Here is a 19,087-nt window from a genome sequence, read left to right on the forward strand (position 1 = left end):
GCATGAAATGGAACACCATTGTTGTAGAGAGATTGTTCTAGAACATGCCATTGATCACATTCTCCTTGTGCTTCAGATCCACCCGAGGGCTCCCCAGCTCGGGACCTGATCCAAGTTCTTGAGTTTGGCATCTGAGCCTTGCATGACCTTTGCACCCTCATAGACCCTGCCCCCTCATTGTCTCCTCAGTACCAGGCACAATAGACCACAGACGAGGTTCTCCCACCACGCGAGGCTTTGTGCTCGCTGCTCCCTCTGCGTGAAACCACCCCCCTGTTTCAAAGCCCCTGCTTTATTAAGAAATAAATAACCAAACAGGCCGCCTGTATGTTTTGAACGTTCACATTAAAGAAATGAATGCCTTAGGCACAGTAAAAACACAAATGCTATGTAACCGTACTTTTCAAATGGTGGCTTCAGGGTTCAGACCAGAGTTCTCCACCTCGATAGCACTGACGCTGGGGACTGGATCATTATTTGTGGCGGAAGGTTGTCCTGTACCTCGTAGGATGTTTGGTGGCATCCCTGACCCCGCCCCACGAGATGCCAATAGCAACCCTACCCCCTTGTCATGACAATTAAAAATGTCTCCTGTCATTTTCCCCTGGGGAGGGAGGGCTGACCCTGTTGAGAGCACTGATTTAGGAAGAGATTCATTTATAATGCACTCCGTGGTCTGAAAGTGCTTACAGCCCTATGATGAACATTTTCTTCCCACTTGGAAATACTGTTTTTTCCACGACCAAGCAATTTATACCATTGGGAAAGGACATCCAGAGTCTAAATCCGAGGACCTTCATATGTGTGAGGCCCTAGCCAAAGGCTAATGTCACCTCTCTCAATAGACCCTGCTGGAACTGCCCTGTTTAAGCCCTGCCCAGATGTTACCCCAGGTGTCCCCAATGCTTGTTGCAGCTGCCTTCACGTGTTTGTGAGTCTCTGCTCCTTTCCCACAGCCTGGGATTGGGAGGGCCTTCTGTGGGTGTGGGTGACAGCTGAATTCTGCTGTTTCCAGCTCGCACCTACACCAGCGCAGAAAGATGTGTGGATCTGAATTGCGAATGGCATGGAAGTCACCTAGGCTCTTCTCCAGTTGACCCAGTGAAACCCAGATGTGTGCTGGGACCCCAGTGAGCAGGCCTGGAGAGGGGATATGGGAAGGTCAGGGTGAGGAAGAAGGAAACAGTTCTGGCCACAGAGGTGGGCCAGACCTCCCTAGTGTGGGTGGGCAGGGACATCTTTGGAGACACCGTACCCTCAATGCACAGCAGGGCTGCAGGCCTTGTGGGAGGCTCCTGTGTGCCTGTGTGCACACGTGGACACTTGTGTTCGTGTGTATAGGCACACACATATTGCGTGGGGGCATGGATGCCTGATACGCATGTGGAGGTGGGTGGGGCCCTATCTGCCTACCCTGTCTGAAAGAGAAGGCTTGTCATCCTCCTTCTGCTTTGTTTTTCCTCATGGCAGCTATCACTACCTGACATTATATTATGTTTATTTATTATTAGTTTCTTGTGTCTCTCCCACTAGCTGTCAACTCCATGAGGGCAACGCTCTGGCTAGTGTGTTCACTGGCATATATACCTGCAGCACCCAGAGGAGTGCCTGGCTTATAGTACATGTATGCATAGGTGCTCAAGAAACATATGGGATAAGTGGTTGGATGGATAGATGAAGGGCTGGCTGGCTGGATGAGTAAGTGGATGGATGGATGGATGGGTAGATGGATGGACGAGGAAGTGGATGGATGGATGGATGGATGAGTGGATGGATGGATGGATAGGTGGATGGATGGCTGGATGGATGGGTGGATGGATGGGTGGGTGGATGGATGGTAGGTGGATGGATGGATGGATGGATGGATACGTGGATGGATGGATGGATAGGTGGATGGATGGATGGATGGATGGATGGATAGGTGGATGGATGGATGGATGGATGGATGAATGGATGGGTGGATGGATGGGTGGATGGATGGATGGATGGATAGGTGGATGGATGGATGCATGGATGGATGGATGGATGAGTGGATGGATGGATGGATAGGTGGATGGATGGATGCATGGATGGATGGATGGATGAGTGGATGGATGGATGCATGGATGGATGGATGGATGAGTGGATGGATGGATGGATAGGTGGATGGATGGATGGATGGATGGATGGATGGATGAGTGGATGGATGGATGGATAGGTGGGTGGATGGATGGATGCATGGATGAATGGATGGATGGGTGGATGGATGGGTGGATGGATGGATGGATAGGTGGATGGATGGATGCATGGATGGATGGATGGATGAGTGGATGGATGGATGGATAGGTGGATGGATGGATGCATGGATGGATGGGTGGATGGATGGGTGGATGGGTAGATGGATGGATGGATGGATGGTAGGTGGATGGATGGATGGATGGATGGATAGGTGGGTGGATGGATAGGTGGATGGATGGATGGATGGATGGATGAATGGATGGATGGGTGGATGGATGGGTGGATGGATGGGTGGATGGATGGATGGGTGGATGGGTGGGTGGATGGATGGATGGATGGATGGATAGGTGGGTAGATGGATAGGTGGATGGATGGATGGATAGATGGATAGATGGGTAAGTGGGTGATGGGTGGATGATTGCTGGTATGAATGTGTGCATATGCATGTAAGTCTTGACTCTGGAAGATATTTCAGGCTTCTTTGTTCTATACTCTTTCCAGAAAGACCCAGGATGCCCCACATTCCAGAAGCTACAGAGGTCCATGGTGTGTATGTAGGCAGTGGGGGTTGAATCCTCCTGGAGGCTTAGGATGAGCTGTTGGAAGTGGGATCAGAGCTCTGCCTAGAGTTGCCCCATGCAGGTATGGGCTGAAGACTAGGGCACTATGGGTGGGGAGAGGAGAGTGGCTGCCCTAACATGCTGGTGCACTTTGGAACTTGGCAGGGGGGGTCCCCACAAATGATGCTTTTGCTCAGGCAGTAACCCTCCACTGGAGGCTAGAACTGAGCTTCCAGAGACCACGTGGACCACCACCAGGAAGGGTGTTACCCGGGTAGGGGTTGAGGGGAAAGGATCCTGAGGACCCAGTGGGCACCCATTACCACGGGCCAGGAGGGTTGAACAGGACACTTTCCTAGATGTCTTGGGGGAGGGAAAGCAGGTCTGAGCCACATCTGTGTCAGGACCTAAGCTGAGATTGTCCTGTTACCTCTGGAGAAGAAGAGAGGCCGCCCCCCCTTCCCACGCCTCCCTGCCTGGCACTGGGCGTTCACTGTCTCTTCTACCTGTCTAGTAACCCACCACCTGACCAACCCTCCATCAGTGCACCAATTTATATGCTCATCGACCCTTCTACCCATCCTTCCACAGACCTGTCCATCTACTACTCCTTCCCTTCATTCATCTGTCTGTTCTTCCATCCATCCATCTGTCTATCCACCCGTTAGGCTAGCAAACCCACATACACAGCCTTTTCTCTGTTCTAAGCTGTCCTCACAGCAATCCTATGAGGAAATGCTATTATTATTCCCACTTTACAGATGAGATGTAGAAAGTGAGACACAGAGAGGTTAAGTGACTTCCCCAAGAACACACAGCTGGTAAATGGCAGAGCTGTCTGACCTGACAGGCTGAGCTCTGAACCTCCCAGTTTTCTGTTCAGCCATCTAGCCACCCTTATAGCTGTCCATCATTCAGTCCCTTCACTCACCTGTCACTGTCCATCCAGTGGCCCATCCATCGCTGTCACCCATCCATCCTGAAGGTAATGCAGTTAGAGAACCAGGGGCCCTGAGGGGAGAGAAGGCCCGGACTGCCCATCTGGCTGGGCTGGGGTGGACTGGGGGGGTTGGGGTGGGCTGCCCCGGGCTGGGCAGGGCTGCATGAGGCTGGAGGGAATTAGCCGAGTGACTGCCAGGATCATCTAATTAGGAACGCTAGTGATAAGAAGATAGGATCGAGGGTGATTAGAATCCTTTTAAAAAGCCACTCCATTAATTACAGAGACAGAGAGGGGCCTCTGGCTGCTCAGAATACCAATTGGCTGCCTAATCGGCCTCCATCAGCTCGCCCTGGGGAGGGTTCCTGGGACCGCTGTGTGACCTTGGTTGTGCCCTGCCCTCTCTGGGCCTCCCCGTGCATGCACTGGATCAGGCTCTTCCTGAGATCACCTGGTCACCCAAGGTCCTCTTTCTCTTCCCAGGCCATGGCTTGCGGGGGGCAGGCAGGCCCGCCTGAGGCCCTGAGGGTGGGCCTCAGACTGGGGACACAGAGGCCGCAAGCCAGGGAGGTTAGTCTGGCTCCCCAGGGAGGAGGCAGTCCTGACGGGGAGGATTTTTCCCACCGCACCGGTGAATGAGGACAGCAAGGGTCAGAGAGGGAAAGTGAGCAAACAGCCAGTGGTGGTCAAGGCTGTGGGGGCTGAGCTCAAGTCATGCCTGCACATCCCTGTGTCCTCACGCAGGCCCTGGGGAGGGACCCAGACGCCTCTGCTCTTAACACTTTTGGTCTTAGGATTTCAGAGGACACGACTCAGAACCATTTTCGGCAGGGAAAATCACCTCTGCCAAATTCCACACCTTCGTCTGTAGGAAGCTCGCCCCACTTCGTCCTTGGTAAGCTGGAGAGGGCCCCCCATCTTCTGGGCTCCTTGGGCAATGAGCAGCTGAGATCTGCCTCTGTGTTGTATGCCCATCCTATAAGCCCTGGGACAGCCCTGAACCCTGGGGGTCTCCAGCCCTGTCTCCATCCTCGCTGCCTCCTACAGACGGACCACCCTAGGGTGGGGCCTCAGGCTGAGCACAGGGCCTGGGGTCAGAACAGTGCTGATCTTTGCTGGGGGAGCTCCAGGACCACAGGAAAGTTCCTCTTTGCAAAGACATTACAGGTCAAGTCTCAGGCAAGGCAGGCAGAGGGGACCCTGGGTCGAGAGAAGCATCTCATCATCCTGGGTCCCTTGTCTCTTAATTGGATGTAACCAGACACACAGCGTCCTGATTGCGTGGCCATGGGACCCTCAGGCGTCTCCTGTAGTGGTGCCATTGCCACCAACTCCCCGACGGATGTTGCATGACCCCATTAGCATCACCGTAAACGTATGACCATCCCTATGTCCACCATCAACCTCCCTCTTCCCCACCATCGCTGTTACCATCGCCATTATGACCGTCCCCGCCTCCTCCAGTATCGCCAGCGATCGCACCAGGTCACTATCATCACACCGTCACCACCGCCACATCCCGCCTCTGACGCCACCGCCACCGTCACCACCCGCCTCCACCTCGACAGTGTTCACGTTATGCTGACCCACGTCACCGCCATTAGTGTCACCAACACCATCTTTGTCTCAGCCAGTGTCACCCTCGCCACGACACCATTGCTACCGTCACTGCCGCTACCATTACTGTCGTCACCACCACCGTGTCACCACCGGTGTGACCTGGCCCAGTGTCCCCACTGCCCACCTCCCTCCTCATGCCCACCGTCATTGTCGCGTCTGTCACCCCCACTGCCCGCACCACCTTCCCCTGAGCCACTGTCACCATGACCGCGTGCACACAGCTGCTGACCGTGACAGGTATGAAGACACAAAGTGTGAGTTTTCACGACCAGGGGACGACCTCAGCGTGTAAAGATCAGGGAAACGAGGCATCGCTGACGGTCTTGGTCTGCTGCCCCAAAGTGGCGAGATCTTAAGAGTTTGCCTGGAAGCTGCTAGAATCTCACAATCTTCCGGGAAGCCCCCCCCCCCCGCTGCCACCCCGCCCCTAAGCATCTCAGCCTGCATCTCTGAGGGGGGGGGTTCTCAGAGGGTTGCCCAGAACTTCCTGCAGACCTCCAGTTGCCATCGGCCCACAACGGCCTCTCTCTCCTCCGCTTTCCGTAGCTCATGCATTGGCAGACTCCACCCTGGAACCACATGGGGAAGGGGATTCTGGAAAATCTTCCCGAATTCTCTAGGACGCCGAGGGGACCATGGAGGAGGGAGGTGGCAATGCTGAGTTAGCAACAGAAACTCCAGGACACCACACCTGCTGCTTCATCACCATCAGCATCAACACCGTAGCTAGAGCACATCGTGACTGTTGTCAGCAAGCCCTCCATTGCTGTCACAGGTCCTGTCGTGTTGAGCAGCACTTCGGTCACCAGAGCATTGTCATCGCCGGCAGCACCAGGGCCACCCCCCACCCCCCGCATGCTGCAGGATCACCCACTCCCTAAGAGGATTGTGCCTCCCCACCTGTAGCCTGAGACGTGCGAACCCTTCCTGAAGGAGTGCCATTCCCCACCTCGCTGATGCTGGCCTTGGCCTCATGGCATGAGCAAGGGTGACGTACATCCCATCCCGGGAGAAGTTTCCAGAGGCACTCCGCCTTTCGCCCGGCTCTTTCTCCCACCCTCTCTGCCACGAGAATGCCACGTTCCAGACCGGAGCCCTTCCTCATCCGGAATCCCAGATGAGAAGACGTGCGAGTTGGAACCCCAGCAGCTGACAGAAGTGGGCAAGGCCTAAATGGCTGTCATAAGGCTCTGGGATGTGGGGGTTGTTACCAAAGCAAAGCTGTACAACACGCAACTTCCTCTACTCCATTGCCTTCGTCACCATCACCGTCACCAACGTCACCACCTCCAGGACCATGGCTGCCATGACCACCCTCCCCAATAGTAGCCTTTCCATCACCTCCCCACCACACCTCCACTGTCGCTATCAATGGTGCCCAATGACCGTCCATCCCGTCCATTGTTACACGTCCAGGGTCAGTGTCACCACCACCAGCACCTCGTCTGTCATTATCAACTCCACTATCACTGCCATACTTACTCTCACCCTCACCACTGCCTCCACGTCAGAAATGCTACCCTAATCACCTCCACCATGTTAACGATGCCTTACTGGCCACCACACACCCCCTTCGCCATCACTGTCCCCACAGTCGTCACCGAGAACTGGGCAGGCAGGCAGCTTCCCCAGCTCCAATGGGCAGGCCCGTCGAGAACAGGTTGTGACTGCAGTGACAGAAACAGTTACAAAAATAAAGAAGCGTTTTCATCTGTAGCTACACTCAGTGGACTTATTCTCGGTTGTCTATTTCCTCTACTGAGTGATATGTGTTAGGTGTCAGCCCATGTGGCAGATGGACACGGGGCACAGAGGACAAGTCCTGCTCCTGGGGAGGTGTATGGGGGTGACAGCGTCTCTCACTCTAGGTCAGGCTTGCAAAGTGTCTCCAGATTCTGTGTTCCACCTCCTGGCATTTGGGATTGGCCAGAACCTGCTGTTCCCTGTTAGGTTCTGGGAATGTAGCACTGACAGGAAGGAAAGGAAGAGAGAAAGAGAGAGAGAGTACAGACAGGGGTATGGGGTAGGGACTAGAGAAAGGAAGACGGGCAGGGAAGGAAGGAAGGAGAGAAGGCAGAGGAATGCCTTCTTAAAATTTTTTTTATTACATTTATTTATTTTTGAGACACAGAGTGCAAGCGGGAGAGGGGCAGAGAGAGAGAGAGAGAGAGAGAGACAGAATCCAAAGCAGGCTCCAGGTTCTGAGCCGTCAGCACAGAGCCCAACTCAGGGCTCGAGCCCAGGAAGCGTGAGATCATGACCAGAGCTGAAGTCAGACACTTAACCGACTGAGCCACCCAGGCGCCCCAGGAATGCCTTCTTAGGTAGGACTTAGTGATCCCAACAGCTCTCTCCTCGCGGGTGTGCTTACTAGGCAGTTTAGCCTGTGTTCCACCCCAGCTGGAGGAGGGTGAGGGGAAGGGAGTAAGAGACGTCAATCAGTAAATCAGTATAGTTCCTTGCTATTTCTAAGTACGATCATGGGATCGTAGAATTAAGGATCTACATGGGAGCAAGAATTAAGGAAATGTAAATGCCTAGGAACCTGTGGTTACCTCACTCACCTTGCTAGCTTACTAAGTCACAAACTGGGTGACTTAACAGAGGGGCGCCTGGGTGGCTCAGTCGGTTAAGCGTTCGACTCTCGGTTTCAGCGCAGGTCATGATCTCACGGTCCATGAGTTGGAGCCACGCGTCGGGCTCTGTGTTGACAGTGTGGAGTCTGCTTGGGATTCTGTGTCTCCCTCGCTCCCTATGCCTCCCCCACTCACACTGTCTCTGTCTTTCTCACAAATAAATAAACTTAAAAAAAAAAAAAAAGAACAAAAGCCCCAAACGGCAAAATGTAACCTCTCACAGTCCTGGAGGCCAGAAGTCCAAAAGCAAGGTGTCACAGGGCCACACACCCTCCCTCTGGCCTCTGGCGACTTCGGGCTCTCCCTGCGCCACACTGCTACCCCTCTGTTTGATAATCCAGGATGCTCTCATCTCGACACCCCTAATTTAATTACATCTGCAAAGATCTCTCCTCCAAATAAGATCACATTCACAGGTTCCAGCGATTAGGACAGGGACGTAGCTTTTGGGGAGGCCACGATCTAACCCACTACACCCATCATCAATCCTGATTTCTCTTTCTTCCAGAGTTGCGCGGAATGCTTCTTTCAATTTGCTGTCCTCAGGCAGCCCTGGGTTTGCCTCTGTCTCTCTCTCACTGACCTGCTGTGTGACCCTGAGTACATCCTGCATGTCTCTGAGCCTCAGTCATTAAACAAACATTTACTGATCGCCAGGCACGGAACACCCCTGCCTTTGTGGGGCTGACCTCTGAGGATCTGACCCGATTAAGGGGTACAAGAAGAATGAATTCCCGCGCCTGCCTCCCTGCCTGATTCCCCACTTCGGGCCCCCTCACTCCATCCCAACAACCCAGCCAGCGGGCTAAGTGGGCCTGTGGCAGGAAGGCCTCCCTCCCCCTCCCTGACCAAGGCGCACCTAGGCCCCATCCTGCGACAGATTCTGCCTCTGCTCCTTGGCTCCCAAGAGCTCAGCCAACAGACCCTGCGTGACCAAACTCCAAATTCCAGGCCCACCAAGGTGCCCACCTCTTTGGCAGGGGCAGGCCAGGTCCAGAGCTGGGGGATTTGCCCCGCCCGGGGGGGCTGATGTCACAAAGGGCCCAGCCTCTGCTCCGCAGGGGGGGCCTGCCCCTGGCCTGGCCTCACTGTGGCAGTGCTCCCTCCCCCTCCCCCTGTCAGTGGAGGCGCCCACCTGTCCCTGAGAACTGGTATTATGAAAGGGTAGACTCACTGGGCAGAGCCGCGCCCGGAGCCAGTAGATTCCAGCAAGGCCCCCCCGCTGAGGGAGCCACATCAGCTGCCGCCTCCTCTGAGCCCATCCCTGCCACCCAGGCCACCGGTGCCCACCTCGCCTTCTCCCCCACCTTCGCCTCCCCCTTCTCCCCACCCCCGCCTCGGCATGGCCAACTATTACGAAGTGCTGGGGGTGCAGGCGAGCGCCTCCCCAGAGGACATCAAGAAGGCCTACCGCAAGCTGGCCTTGCGCTGGCACCCGGACAAGAACCCCGACAACAAGGAGGAGGCTGAGAAGAAGTTCAAGCAGGTGTCCGAGGCCTACGAGGTGCTGTCCGACTCCAAGAAGCGCTCCGTGTACGACCGAGCGGGCTGCAACAGCTGGCGGGCCGGTGGCGGGGCCAGCACCCCCCACAGCAGCCCCTTCGACACCGGCTACACCTTCCGTAACCCTGAGGACATCTTCCGCGAGTTTTTCGGCGGCCTAGACCCCTTCTCGTTTGACTTCTGGGACACCCCTTTCAACAGCAACCGCGCTGGCCAGGGCCACGGACTGAGGGGGGCCTTCTCGGCCGGCTTCGGCGAGTTCCCGGCCTTCATGGAAGCCTTCTCGTCCTTCGACGCCCTGAGCCGGGGTGGCGGTGCCAGCCACACCACCTTCTCATCCACCTCCTTCGGGGGCTCCGGCAGCTCGGGGTTCAAGTCGGTGATGTCGTCCACCGAGCTGGTCAACGGACACAAGGTCACCACCAAGCGCATCATGGAGAACGGGCAGGAGCGCGTGGAGGTGGAGGAGGACGGGCGGCTCAGGTCCGTGACCATCAATGGCAAGGAGCAGCTCAAGCAGGTGGACAAGTGACCCAGGCCGCCTGGGCCCCTGGCCTGCCACCCGCCGCCGCGCCCCAGGGCGTGAGTGCGGCTGATGCTTAATAAAGGTGCCAAGTGAGTTCATGAGAACAGCTTGCCCACATGTGGCTGGGGTGGGGGGTTGCTGGGGAGCGTGGGGAACCTGCTCGGCAGGCCGGGCCCCAGCTGCAGAGGGGCGTGTGCGCTCTGGCCCGTGGGTGCTGCCTGCACACGTGGGCCGTGTTCGTGGTTTGTGACCCCTCTTGTGCCGTGACTGCCTATCCTTCTCGGCCCAGCCTTGTGACTCTGAGCCTGCCGTTGGCTCTCTGATGGGGCCGCATCATCCTCCCAGGGCCTCCCAGCTCCACGTCTCAGCCCCCTGCCCCCCAGTGATTTTTCATTCGGCCATCGTGCCCAACCCAAGCTGCATCACTTCACCTGCCTTGCTGTAAACCGTCAGTGGCTCCCACTGCTCTAAGCATAAAGACCTCAGGCCTCATCCTCACCGTGAGGCCCTAGTGGCCTGGCCCCTGAACGCCTTCCTGGTCTCACGTCCCGGCAACCCTCACTCTCTAAGCTCCAGACATACTGACCTCCTCTCTGTTTCTCCAAGGAACCAAACGTCTTGCAACCTCAGGGCCTTTGCACACGCTGTTCTCCCTGGTAATTGCCCATTCATCCGTAGGCCTTTGCTCAACCACCACCTCTTCAAGTAGGCCTTCTGAGGACTGGGACCCTGTTATATAATTTCCAATTGACCCCCAAAGTAACCCTATGTAGGAGGGACTTTTGCCTGAGGGTCACATGTGTGGACACTGTGCACACGTCTCTGTCCGTATATGTCCAGCACAGAGAAGTGGAAGATGGTTTGAGTTCAGTCTGCTGCCCCAGTGGACCATAAACACAAAAACAGGAGCTCTGATCCTGTTTTTGCTCACGTCCAGCACCTACCCCAGGGCACGAAGATAGTAGATACACAGTAAATATTTGTTGTATGAAGGTGTTTGCATGGGCATGCTTGTGTGTGTTTGTCCACGACCCTGGTGGGGTTGCTCCAGCTGGCCCACAGGGCTCTGTCCTCGGCATTGTGTCCTCAGTGTTGGCACTAGGGCTTTGAAGGAGCCACAAAAGGCACGGGCCTCACATTCTCAGACACACTCCATTGGGAGTGAGCTTCCCATCACGGAAGGAGTGACAGTGCCGAATTCTGATTCCGTGTGGGCCTGCCGAGTGCTAGTCTTTTAAAAATATTTTTAAGTATATTTTTATTTTGAAGCAATCTCCAGTTTCAGATGTGTCCTGCACTTTTAATTCAGCGCAATTCAAGAGATATGTATTGGGCGTATTATTATATGCCAGGCACAGCACCAGGTCCTGGGGATACAGCAATGGGCAAGACAGACTCCTGCACCAATGAGGCAGACGTTGTACTGGGGAGCCAGAGAACAAGCAGGTGCGTGGAACATTGTCCCCTGTCCCTGTCATAATGAATGCGAGGGAGGAAATACAGGCAGGTAGGCTCATGGAGAAGGATGGGGTCAAGGGCACGGGCAGGCGAGTTTTCAGTTGGAGAATGGAAGTGAGATCATGGACCATGTAGTTATCTGGGGGAAAAGCATTCTCGACAGAGGGAAGAGTAAACGCAAACCCTGCCCTGTTGAGGAACAGCAAAGAGGCCAGTGAGGGCCATACCCACAGTTCCATTTGATGCCCACGCTCTCCCAGATTGTAGTCGTTGACCCACGTTACATAAGAGGAAACTGAGAGGAGAGTCACATAACTGGCAAGTGGCTGAGCCAGGATTTCATCCAAAGGATTTACCTTCAAAATAATAATGGTAACAATAACAATAATAATCGCGGCAACAAAGGCGAAGTGTGCCTGTGAGTGTGTCTGCCAGTGTGTGTGTATGTGTGTGTGCACGCACGCACAAATGCATCTATGAAAGATCGGCATGCTGGCAATTCCTTATTCCTTGGGGGCTGGAGTGGAGCCAGAAATAGAGGCGATTCCAGGCTTCAGGGTTCAAGGCCGATTAGTGACAGGGTCTTTGGTTCCCAAGCTGCGAAGAGGGGGTGTGTGGGCATGGCCAGGAAAGGCACTGTGAGTACCAATCATCCTGGGGCCTGATCAGGTTTTGCTCACCTATACATCTCGACTCCTGGCCTGGCAAGTAGTAGGTGTCCAATAAATGATGTGAAATGAAAGGAGGTCGGAGCACACTGTTCCAGGGAACAGCAAGAATCAAGGGGTGTGTTCAGAGGACAGCTTCCAGAACTCATGATGGGTGAGACTTCTGAGGAGGCCATAAACCTATAGGGGAGGGTGGGATCTGGTCAAAGACAGACCTGGGAGGAATTCATTCCCATTTCCCGATGCACACTTAAGCTGAGGAGCGCCCATCATGGAAGTCAGGGTGTGGTGCTGGAAGCCTGCAGGTGGGCCTGGGTACTTATCTCCAAGGGGAACCTGTTAAAGGTTTCTTCTAAGAAGTCAAGGGGCACCACCCCAGATCTCTAGGGGATACAAAGCCCCTTGGGTGCTGCAAGTGCCCTGGCCGAGAGGACACTGTAGGTGACCTGGCTGTTGGCCGCACCTCCAGGCTCTGCCTAGCCTCTAGCTTCTCGGGTCCCGCCTCCGGGAGCCTCTGGGACAGACCAGCAGCTGGAGGTCTCCTAACCATGTTACCGGAGGAGCAGGAGAGCCCCATGACGCACAGAAGGTTGAACCCCAGCTCCCAGCCCTGCAATGGGACTAACTTCATCAAAGCCCCCACTACAGCATTAACCACCTGACCTGTGCCCCTGCCGACCTGCTAATTTCACCAATTACTGGCCAACCGCGGCTGCATCAAGTGGGCCCGCTTAGCTCTGACAGCTGCTGGGCAAATCCAATTACGGCCGGCCGCCCAGGCGGTCGCATGGCCCTGGAGCTGGGTGCACAGCACAGATCCGGGTGCTTGCAAAGCACTGGTGTTCCCAAACACCCCCAGGATCCCCAGGCCAAGGCTCATGGCCGGCACTCCCTTCCTTTCACCAAGCCTGGCCCCAAAGCCCATGCTTTCTCTCTCCAGCTCAGACCTGTGACCGATCATGGCATTCCCCTCCCAAACTCCTCCTGCGGCTGCCCGACTCGGTGCCTACTGTATCCGGCCACGCGTGTGCCGGGTCATCAGCCACCCCGCTGAATCCTGTCTCAACGCTTAGCCCCATCTGACAGACTGAGGTACTGAAGCCCGGACAGGTTGGGGTGCATCTAGGGATGCACAACCGAAGATAAAGTCCAAACTCCCCAAACGGGCATTCGGGGCCCCTGCTGCCTTTCCAGCTGCACGTCTCACCCGCCCCCCACAGGCACTGGCTGCCGGGCCTGTACGAGTATCCACGGCTCGTACATTCTGTTCCCACACTCTGAGCCACCCTTCTCACCTCCTTTGGCCTGCCTGTTAAATTCATCCTTGGGGGCCTTGCTTCCATTGTCACCTCCTTGCAGAGGCCTCCCCGGGCCTCACTGGAGCAGGACCTTCTGGCCGAGGGAACCCGGCCGTCTGGGCCTGGCTTTGTGCCAGGTGCCGAGACTTGCGGCAGCGAGGAAGCCTGGGGCCCCCACAGAGCCCCCATGGCCCAGCACGCACACCCTGACTTGGCCAGGCTGGTTGGGTCCAGCTCTGTCCCACTTCTCATGCAAGAGTGCCCTGGGGCGGGGGGGGGTGACATTGAGGGCCCGCTCCTGGCCCAGCCTCAAGGGGCCTCCTAAGGGGTGAAGGGCCCCACCTTCAGAATGTAGCTCCTCATTTCCACTGCTGCCTCCTGGACCCCCCCATCACTCCCCTGGACATTGTGTCAGCCTCCCCCTGGGCTGCCCTGCCTCCTCCTTTCTCCTCCTTCATGCTGTTCTTATCCCGGCAGCCAGAAGGATCTTGTGAAAAACAGTCTGAGGAGACACTCAAAGGAAAAGCCAAAGTCCTAATGGTGACTACAAGGCCTTGCATCAAGGGCCCCCCGCGACATCCGTGGTTTTCCCATTGCTAGCTCTCCTCCAGCCCCACTTGCCTTCTCACCAGCCTGTACACATACCTGGCATGCTCCTGCCTCAGGCTCTTTGCACTGGCTGTACCCTCTGCCTGGAACCCTCCTCCCAGCTTGCTAAGCAGTCACCTCTTTCCACAGTTGCCTTCCAGTCTTTGTGCCTCTCCCTAGGCCCCCCTCACTCTCTCTGCTGCTTTCCTGCCTCGGGACTTTTGCACATGGTGACCCCGTTGCCTGAAACACCTCTCCCCACTCAGCTCCACCCAGCTAAACTCCTACCAACCCCTCTGGTCTCTTCCCAGATGCCACTTCCTCAGGGAGACCTCAGACCTAGTCAGGCTCCCCCTTCTCCACCCCTCACCTCACCCCAGGCCCCCCCATCCCTCCAGGGCCCCTGGAACTTGAAAGGGACCCAAATCCGGTGGGGAAGGAGTGGGGTCCCCATCACAGGTTGGACAACATGGCATCCCGGCATGTTCTTCTGGCACTACGATTTCATGACACTGGAACATTTTACAAGTCAGGGCACCAGAGCCCTGGGGAGGGATGCTCCCTGGTTCACAGAACAGGTGGGGAGCCAGCTCTGCAACCTGTCTGCTATGAGTAGCCTCAGGCCTGGCCAGCAGTGTGACCCCCACAGGCGTGTTTCCACTGGAGTCTGGTTTCTGCATGGACTGGGGTTGGGGGGCAATGTTCTCAACCCTACTCAGTCCCCAGGAAGAACTTTGTCTGCATACTCTCCCCAGGGACTTGCACCAGCCCAAAAGAGGGCTATGTGCCCCCATTTTACAGATGGGGAAACTGAGGTTCAGAGGGTTAGAGACTTGGTCAAGGTCATACTGCCATGCGGGGGAGCCTGTTCTGCCCTCCCCATCCTTCCCCCCACCCCTGCACCCAGGGCCTGGGGCGGGGTGGGTGGGGCCCAGGCAGCCTCTGCCCGCCCTCCCTCCCTCTGGCCAGTCGATGTTATCGCAGCTGATTTAATTTCAAAGACGGATTGAGCCTTGGCGGGAGGGAGAGAGGCTAATCGCAGCCGCCATCTGCCCCGTTGTCATGGGGATGGGCTCCCAGCAATTGTGCAGGGGCTGGACCCAGATAAGGGCAACACAGTGGGCTGGAGGGGACTGCAGTGGGTGGGGTGGGGATGGGCAGGACGATGGGGGAGCAGGGCGAGACACAGGAGGAGGAGAGACCCACGGCCCCAAGAGAGGCAGGGGGCACTGAAGCACAAAGGCACAGGGGTGTCAGGGAGCTGGGGGAGAGGGCTCAAGGGTGCCCGAGCACAGAGAGACACAGGGAGACTGAGAGACACCGGAAGGCAGCTGGCAAATGGATGGCTGAGGAGAGGCTACGGGCAAGGCCTGTGATTGCAAGTCGGGTGACAAGAATGCCTTGCTCGCCCACTGCCCTCCTGGCCAAGGACTCGGACCGTGGCTCCAGGGCCCTGCTGAGCCAGGCCATTCAGCCATGCCATCGTCTCCCACAGCGGCACTGCCACTGGGCCGGGGCCTTGGTGGGACGTTCAGACCTCCCCAGCCTGCCCCTCTATCTCAACGTCACAGACCCCGGAGTCCCTCCCTGGCTAGGCAGGGTCCCAAGCTCGGCAGGAAACTGGCACCCTAGCTATTTCTACCAAATAGCTGCCAGAGCCCTTGGTCTGGCTCTTAGGACATCAAAACTTGCTAAGTCAGCAAGGCCTCATCTTGGGGGTGGAAGGGAGGTGCTGAGCACCTCACGGTACACGTGGTCCACCAAATGTCATCCGCGTCCCCATTTTACAGGACAGGGGTTTGCAAAGAGAGCTCCCCTTGTAACTCATTTGACAAATACTTATCCGTCACCTCCTGTGTGCCAGGCCTGGGAAGGTGTTGGGACAAGACCTCCGGGCTCTGCTCTGCCGCCCCACCGCCCAGGCTCCACGTTCCCGGGGCTCAGGGCCTGGCATGCCTTAGCTCCATCCTCAAGGTGCCCCCGCTCTGCTTTCACAGCTGAAGCTCTAGCACATTCCACCTCGGGTCTGTGTACCTTTGCAGATGTTGGCCCCTCCCCGGGAACCAATGGCGAATCAGCGATTTCAATTTTTTTTTTCTGACGTTTATTTATTTTTGAGAGATACAGAGACAGAGTGCGAGCGGGGGAGGGGCAGAGAGAGAGGGAGACCCAGAATCCGAAGCAGGCTCCAGGCTCTGAGCTATCAGCACAGAGTGCGACGTGGGGCTCGAACTCACGGACCGTGAGATCATGACCTGAGCCGAAGTCAGATGGCCAACCAACTGAGCCACCCAGACACCCCTCGAATCGGCAATTTTAAGACAGCAGTTTCCTGTGGCATCTCAGACCTCAGCCCGTAAGGACCTCCTGATTGCCCTTCCCTTACTGTCTGCCACTGTTTGGTCCTGCGTCTGCATCAGACCAGCAGAGGTGAGTGTCACTCTCTGTCCCGTCCAGTGCCCAGCTCACAAGGGCCTCAGGAATGCTGCCTTCTTCATTCTCCGCAGCAGGGTCAGACTTCAGATCTATCCACCTACTGTGTGCTAACCCGGGGAGGTCCCTGGTGGATTCTAGGAAGGAACCACTGCCCTAGCCTCCTCCCTGGTCTCTGGGCCGCCAGCCCCAACCTGCCGGAGGTGGCCCTCCAGGGACAACTCCTTTGACCTTGTCACCCCCTGCTCCAGCCCTCAGAAAAAAACAAGGCACTTTGTTCCTTCCTGAAGGCCACGATCATTCTACCATCATCTGTTGCTGGAAGTCTAAAGTCCAAACTCCCCAGAGTGGCTCATAGGAAAATACCTGCATCTCCTCCGACTTGGGGACAAATGGGAACCTCCCAGTATACCCGCAGGTGGAGGTCTCCAAACCCCTCTTCAAGACCCAGGACAAAGTCCCAACACCTGCCGAGACCCCGAATTCCAGCCTCCTCCTTACCACCTCCCACATCCCTCTTTTATCCACAATGGATGATTATTTATCTGTCTACCTACCTACCTACCTGTCATTGTGAAATATACATAACACAGAATTTACCATTTTAACCATTTTAAGTGTCCAGTTCAGTGGCACCAAGTATACTCACACTGTCGTGCAGCCGTCCCCAACCATCCGTCTCCAGACTTCTGCATCTCTCCAAATTGAAACTCTGTCCCCGTTAAACACTAACTCCCCGTCCCCCTCCCCCAGCCCCTGCACCCACTACTCCACTCGTTGTCTTTGCGACTTTGGCGACTCCAGGGACCTCGCGGAAGTGGAATCATGCAGTATTTGTCCTTCTGTGGGGCTTTTGTTGCTCGGACTTGCCCTTTTCTCTCCTGACCCCATGGACAGGCGTCTCCACCTAAAGTGCTCGGCATGGCCGTGGGTGATTCGGCTGAGGCTGACCCCAGCCAGAGGCTTCAGTGAGAAGCAGTATTTCGGAACAGCTTTAAGGACTCCCGGCACCCTCTACGTACTTGGCAATTCTTTACGGACAAGTTCATAGGACAAACCCGAAATTTCTTTTTACAGCTCGTGCTTATTACAACAAGTAAAAAACGTCTAGAATATAAAATAAAAACACCCCCATAGACACACCCCTCAATTGGCTCCCCAGAGTTTCCACTGGGGGCAGTTTCCCGAGGCCCATGGCCAACATTTTGGAAAGCTGTACTGTGCGTGTGTAGATTTTTCCTTTTTAACCAAAAGGGGCATCATTTTACCCGTGTCATAACAGCCCTTGCTTTGTCCACAAAACGATATGCTGTGGACAGTGGCTGCCCTCCATAGCATGCAAAGGCGGCTCCAACGGGCGGGGATCCTCACCCCATCTCACGGGAGGGGAAGCTGAGGCCTCGTGGTGGAAGAGAGTTGCTTGGGCTCGCCAGACAGGAGGAAGAGGGGTGTGGCCCGATCCCAGGTTGGCCGGACAGCCAGCCTCTGATGCCCCTGAGTGGGTCTTCTCTCCTGGAGACAGATGCCCGACAGCCCAGGGGCTGAGGTCTGCAGACCCCTGTTTCCATCATCAGGCCTGCCAGAACTCAAGTGGATGGAGTGGGGACACCCCCTTGGGAGTAGCGGAGGGGGGGCGGGCGCACAGGCCTCCAGCTGCAGGCAAGATGTGCACCATCTTGTTCTGGAAGGAAGAAGGAGGTAGAGTCAGATAGATGGGAGTCCATCCCGGGACAACTCACCTCAACCCTCCGCACCTCGGTTTCCTTGTCTGCCCAAATGAGGAGTTACTACCCACTACGCGGTGCCCCTCACACTGGCACTGGGGGGCGTGGGGATACGTGGGCGCTCATGTATGCCTTCCTCCCCTCAGGGTCCCCGGGGCTGGCGTGAGGGTAGGGGCAGCCGGCTGGCTTCCTGCGGCCCTACAAACCACCCTCCCAGGTCCCACCCGCGGCCTTTGCTCTCTCCTCACTTCTCCACATCTCTTCCTTGGCAATCCAGGGCTCTCGTTTTCTTCGGGATTTCTCAGGGAAGGAGCCTGTAATGGTTTCCTCTTGCTGCTGTAACAGATTACCACACACTTAGGGGCTAAACGCAGCACAGCTTTATTCTCTTAGAGCTCTGCAGGCCAGAGTTCCAAAGTGGGCCTCACTGGGCTGTTGGCGATTCCTTCTGGAGACTCCAGGGAGAAGTGTCTCCGTGCCCCTTGAGGCCGCCTGCATTCCTTAGCCCGGGGACCCGTCACTCACCTTCAGAGTGGACAGTGTAACGTCTCCAGTCACCCTCTCTGACTCTGACCCGCCTGCTTCTCTGTGACCCTTGTGGTTATACTGGACTAACCTGGATAATCCAGGATGATCTCATCTCAAGACCCTTAACTTAATCACACGTGCAAAGTCCCTTTTGCTACTTCCGGTAACAGGCAGGGTCTGGGGACTAGTACGGGGACACCTTTGGGGCTGTTATTCAGCCCACCACAGGGCCTGGAGAGAGGACAGGGGACGGAGGGGCTGGTAAGAGGCCAGCTCATGGCCACCTACTTCTCCAAATGCTTCCTGCCTGGTCCCCGGTGCCCATCCCCTGAACTGGTGGATGCGGTGGGATGTGTCTGGATCGGAGCAAAGGTGAAGAGATGAGGGG

At 56.2% G+C, this 19,087-nt stretch overlaps 1 protein-coding gene across 1 annotated transcript; it reads left to right on the top strand.

The window, feature by feature from the left end:
- Positions 1–9,315: 9,315 nt before the first annotated feature.
- DNAJB8 (DnaJ heat shock protein family (Hsp40) member B8) lies at positions 9,316–10,008 on the top strand. Its single transcript, XM_047094673.1, has one exon. The coding sequence runs from the start codon at positions 9,316–9,318 to the stop codon at positions 10,006–10,008; it is 693 nt and encodes a 230-aa protein (XP_046950629.1).
- Positions 10,009–19,087: the final 9,079 nt, after the last annotated feature.

This window comes from Lynx rufus, unplaced genomic scaffold (assembly GCF_022079265.1).
Source record: "Lynx rufus isolate CCGP_SWC_20201006 ecotype Redwood Valley unplaced genomic scaffold, mLynRuf1.p SCAF_4, whole genome shotgun sequence".
Classification (NCBI taxonomy): Eukaryota; Metazoa; Chordata; class Mammalia; order Carnivora; family Felidae; genus Lynx; species Lynx rufus.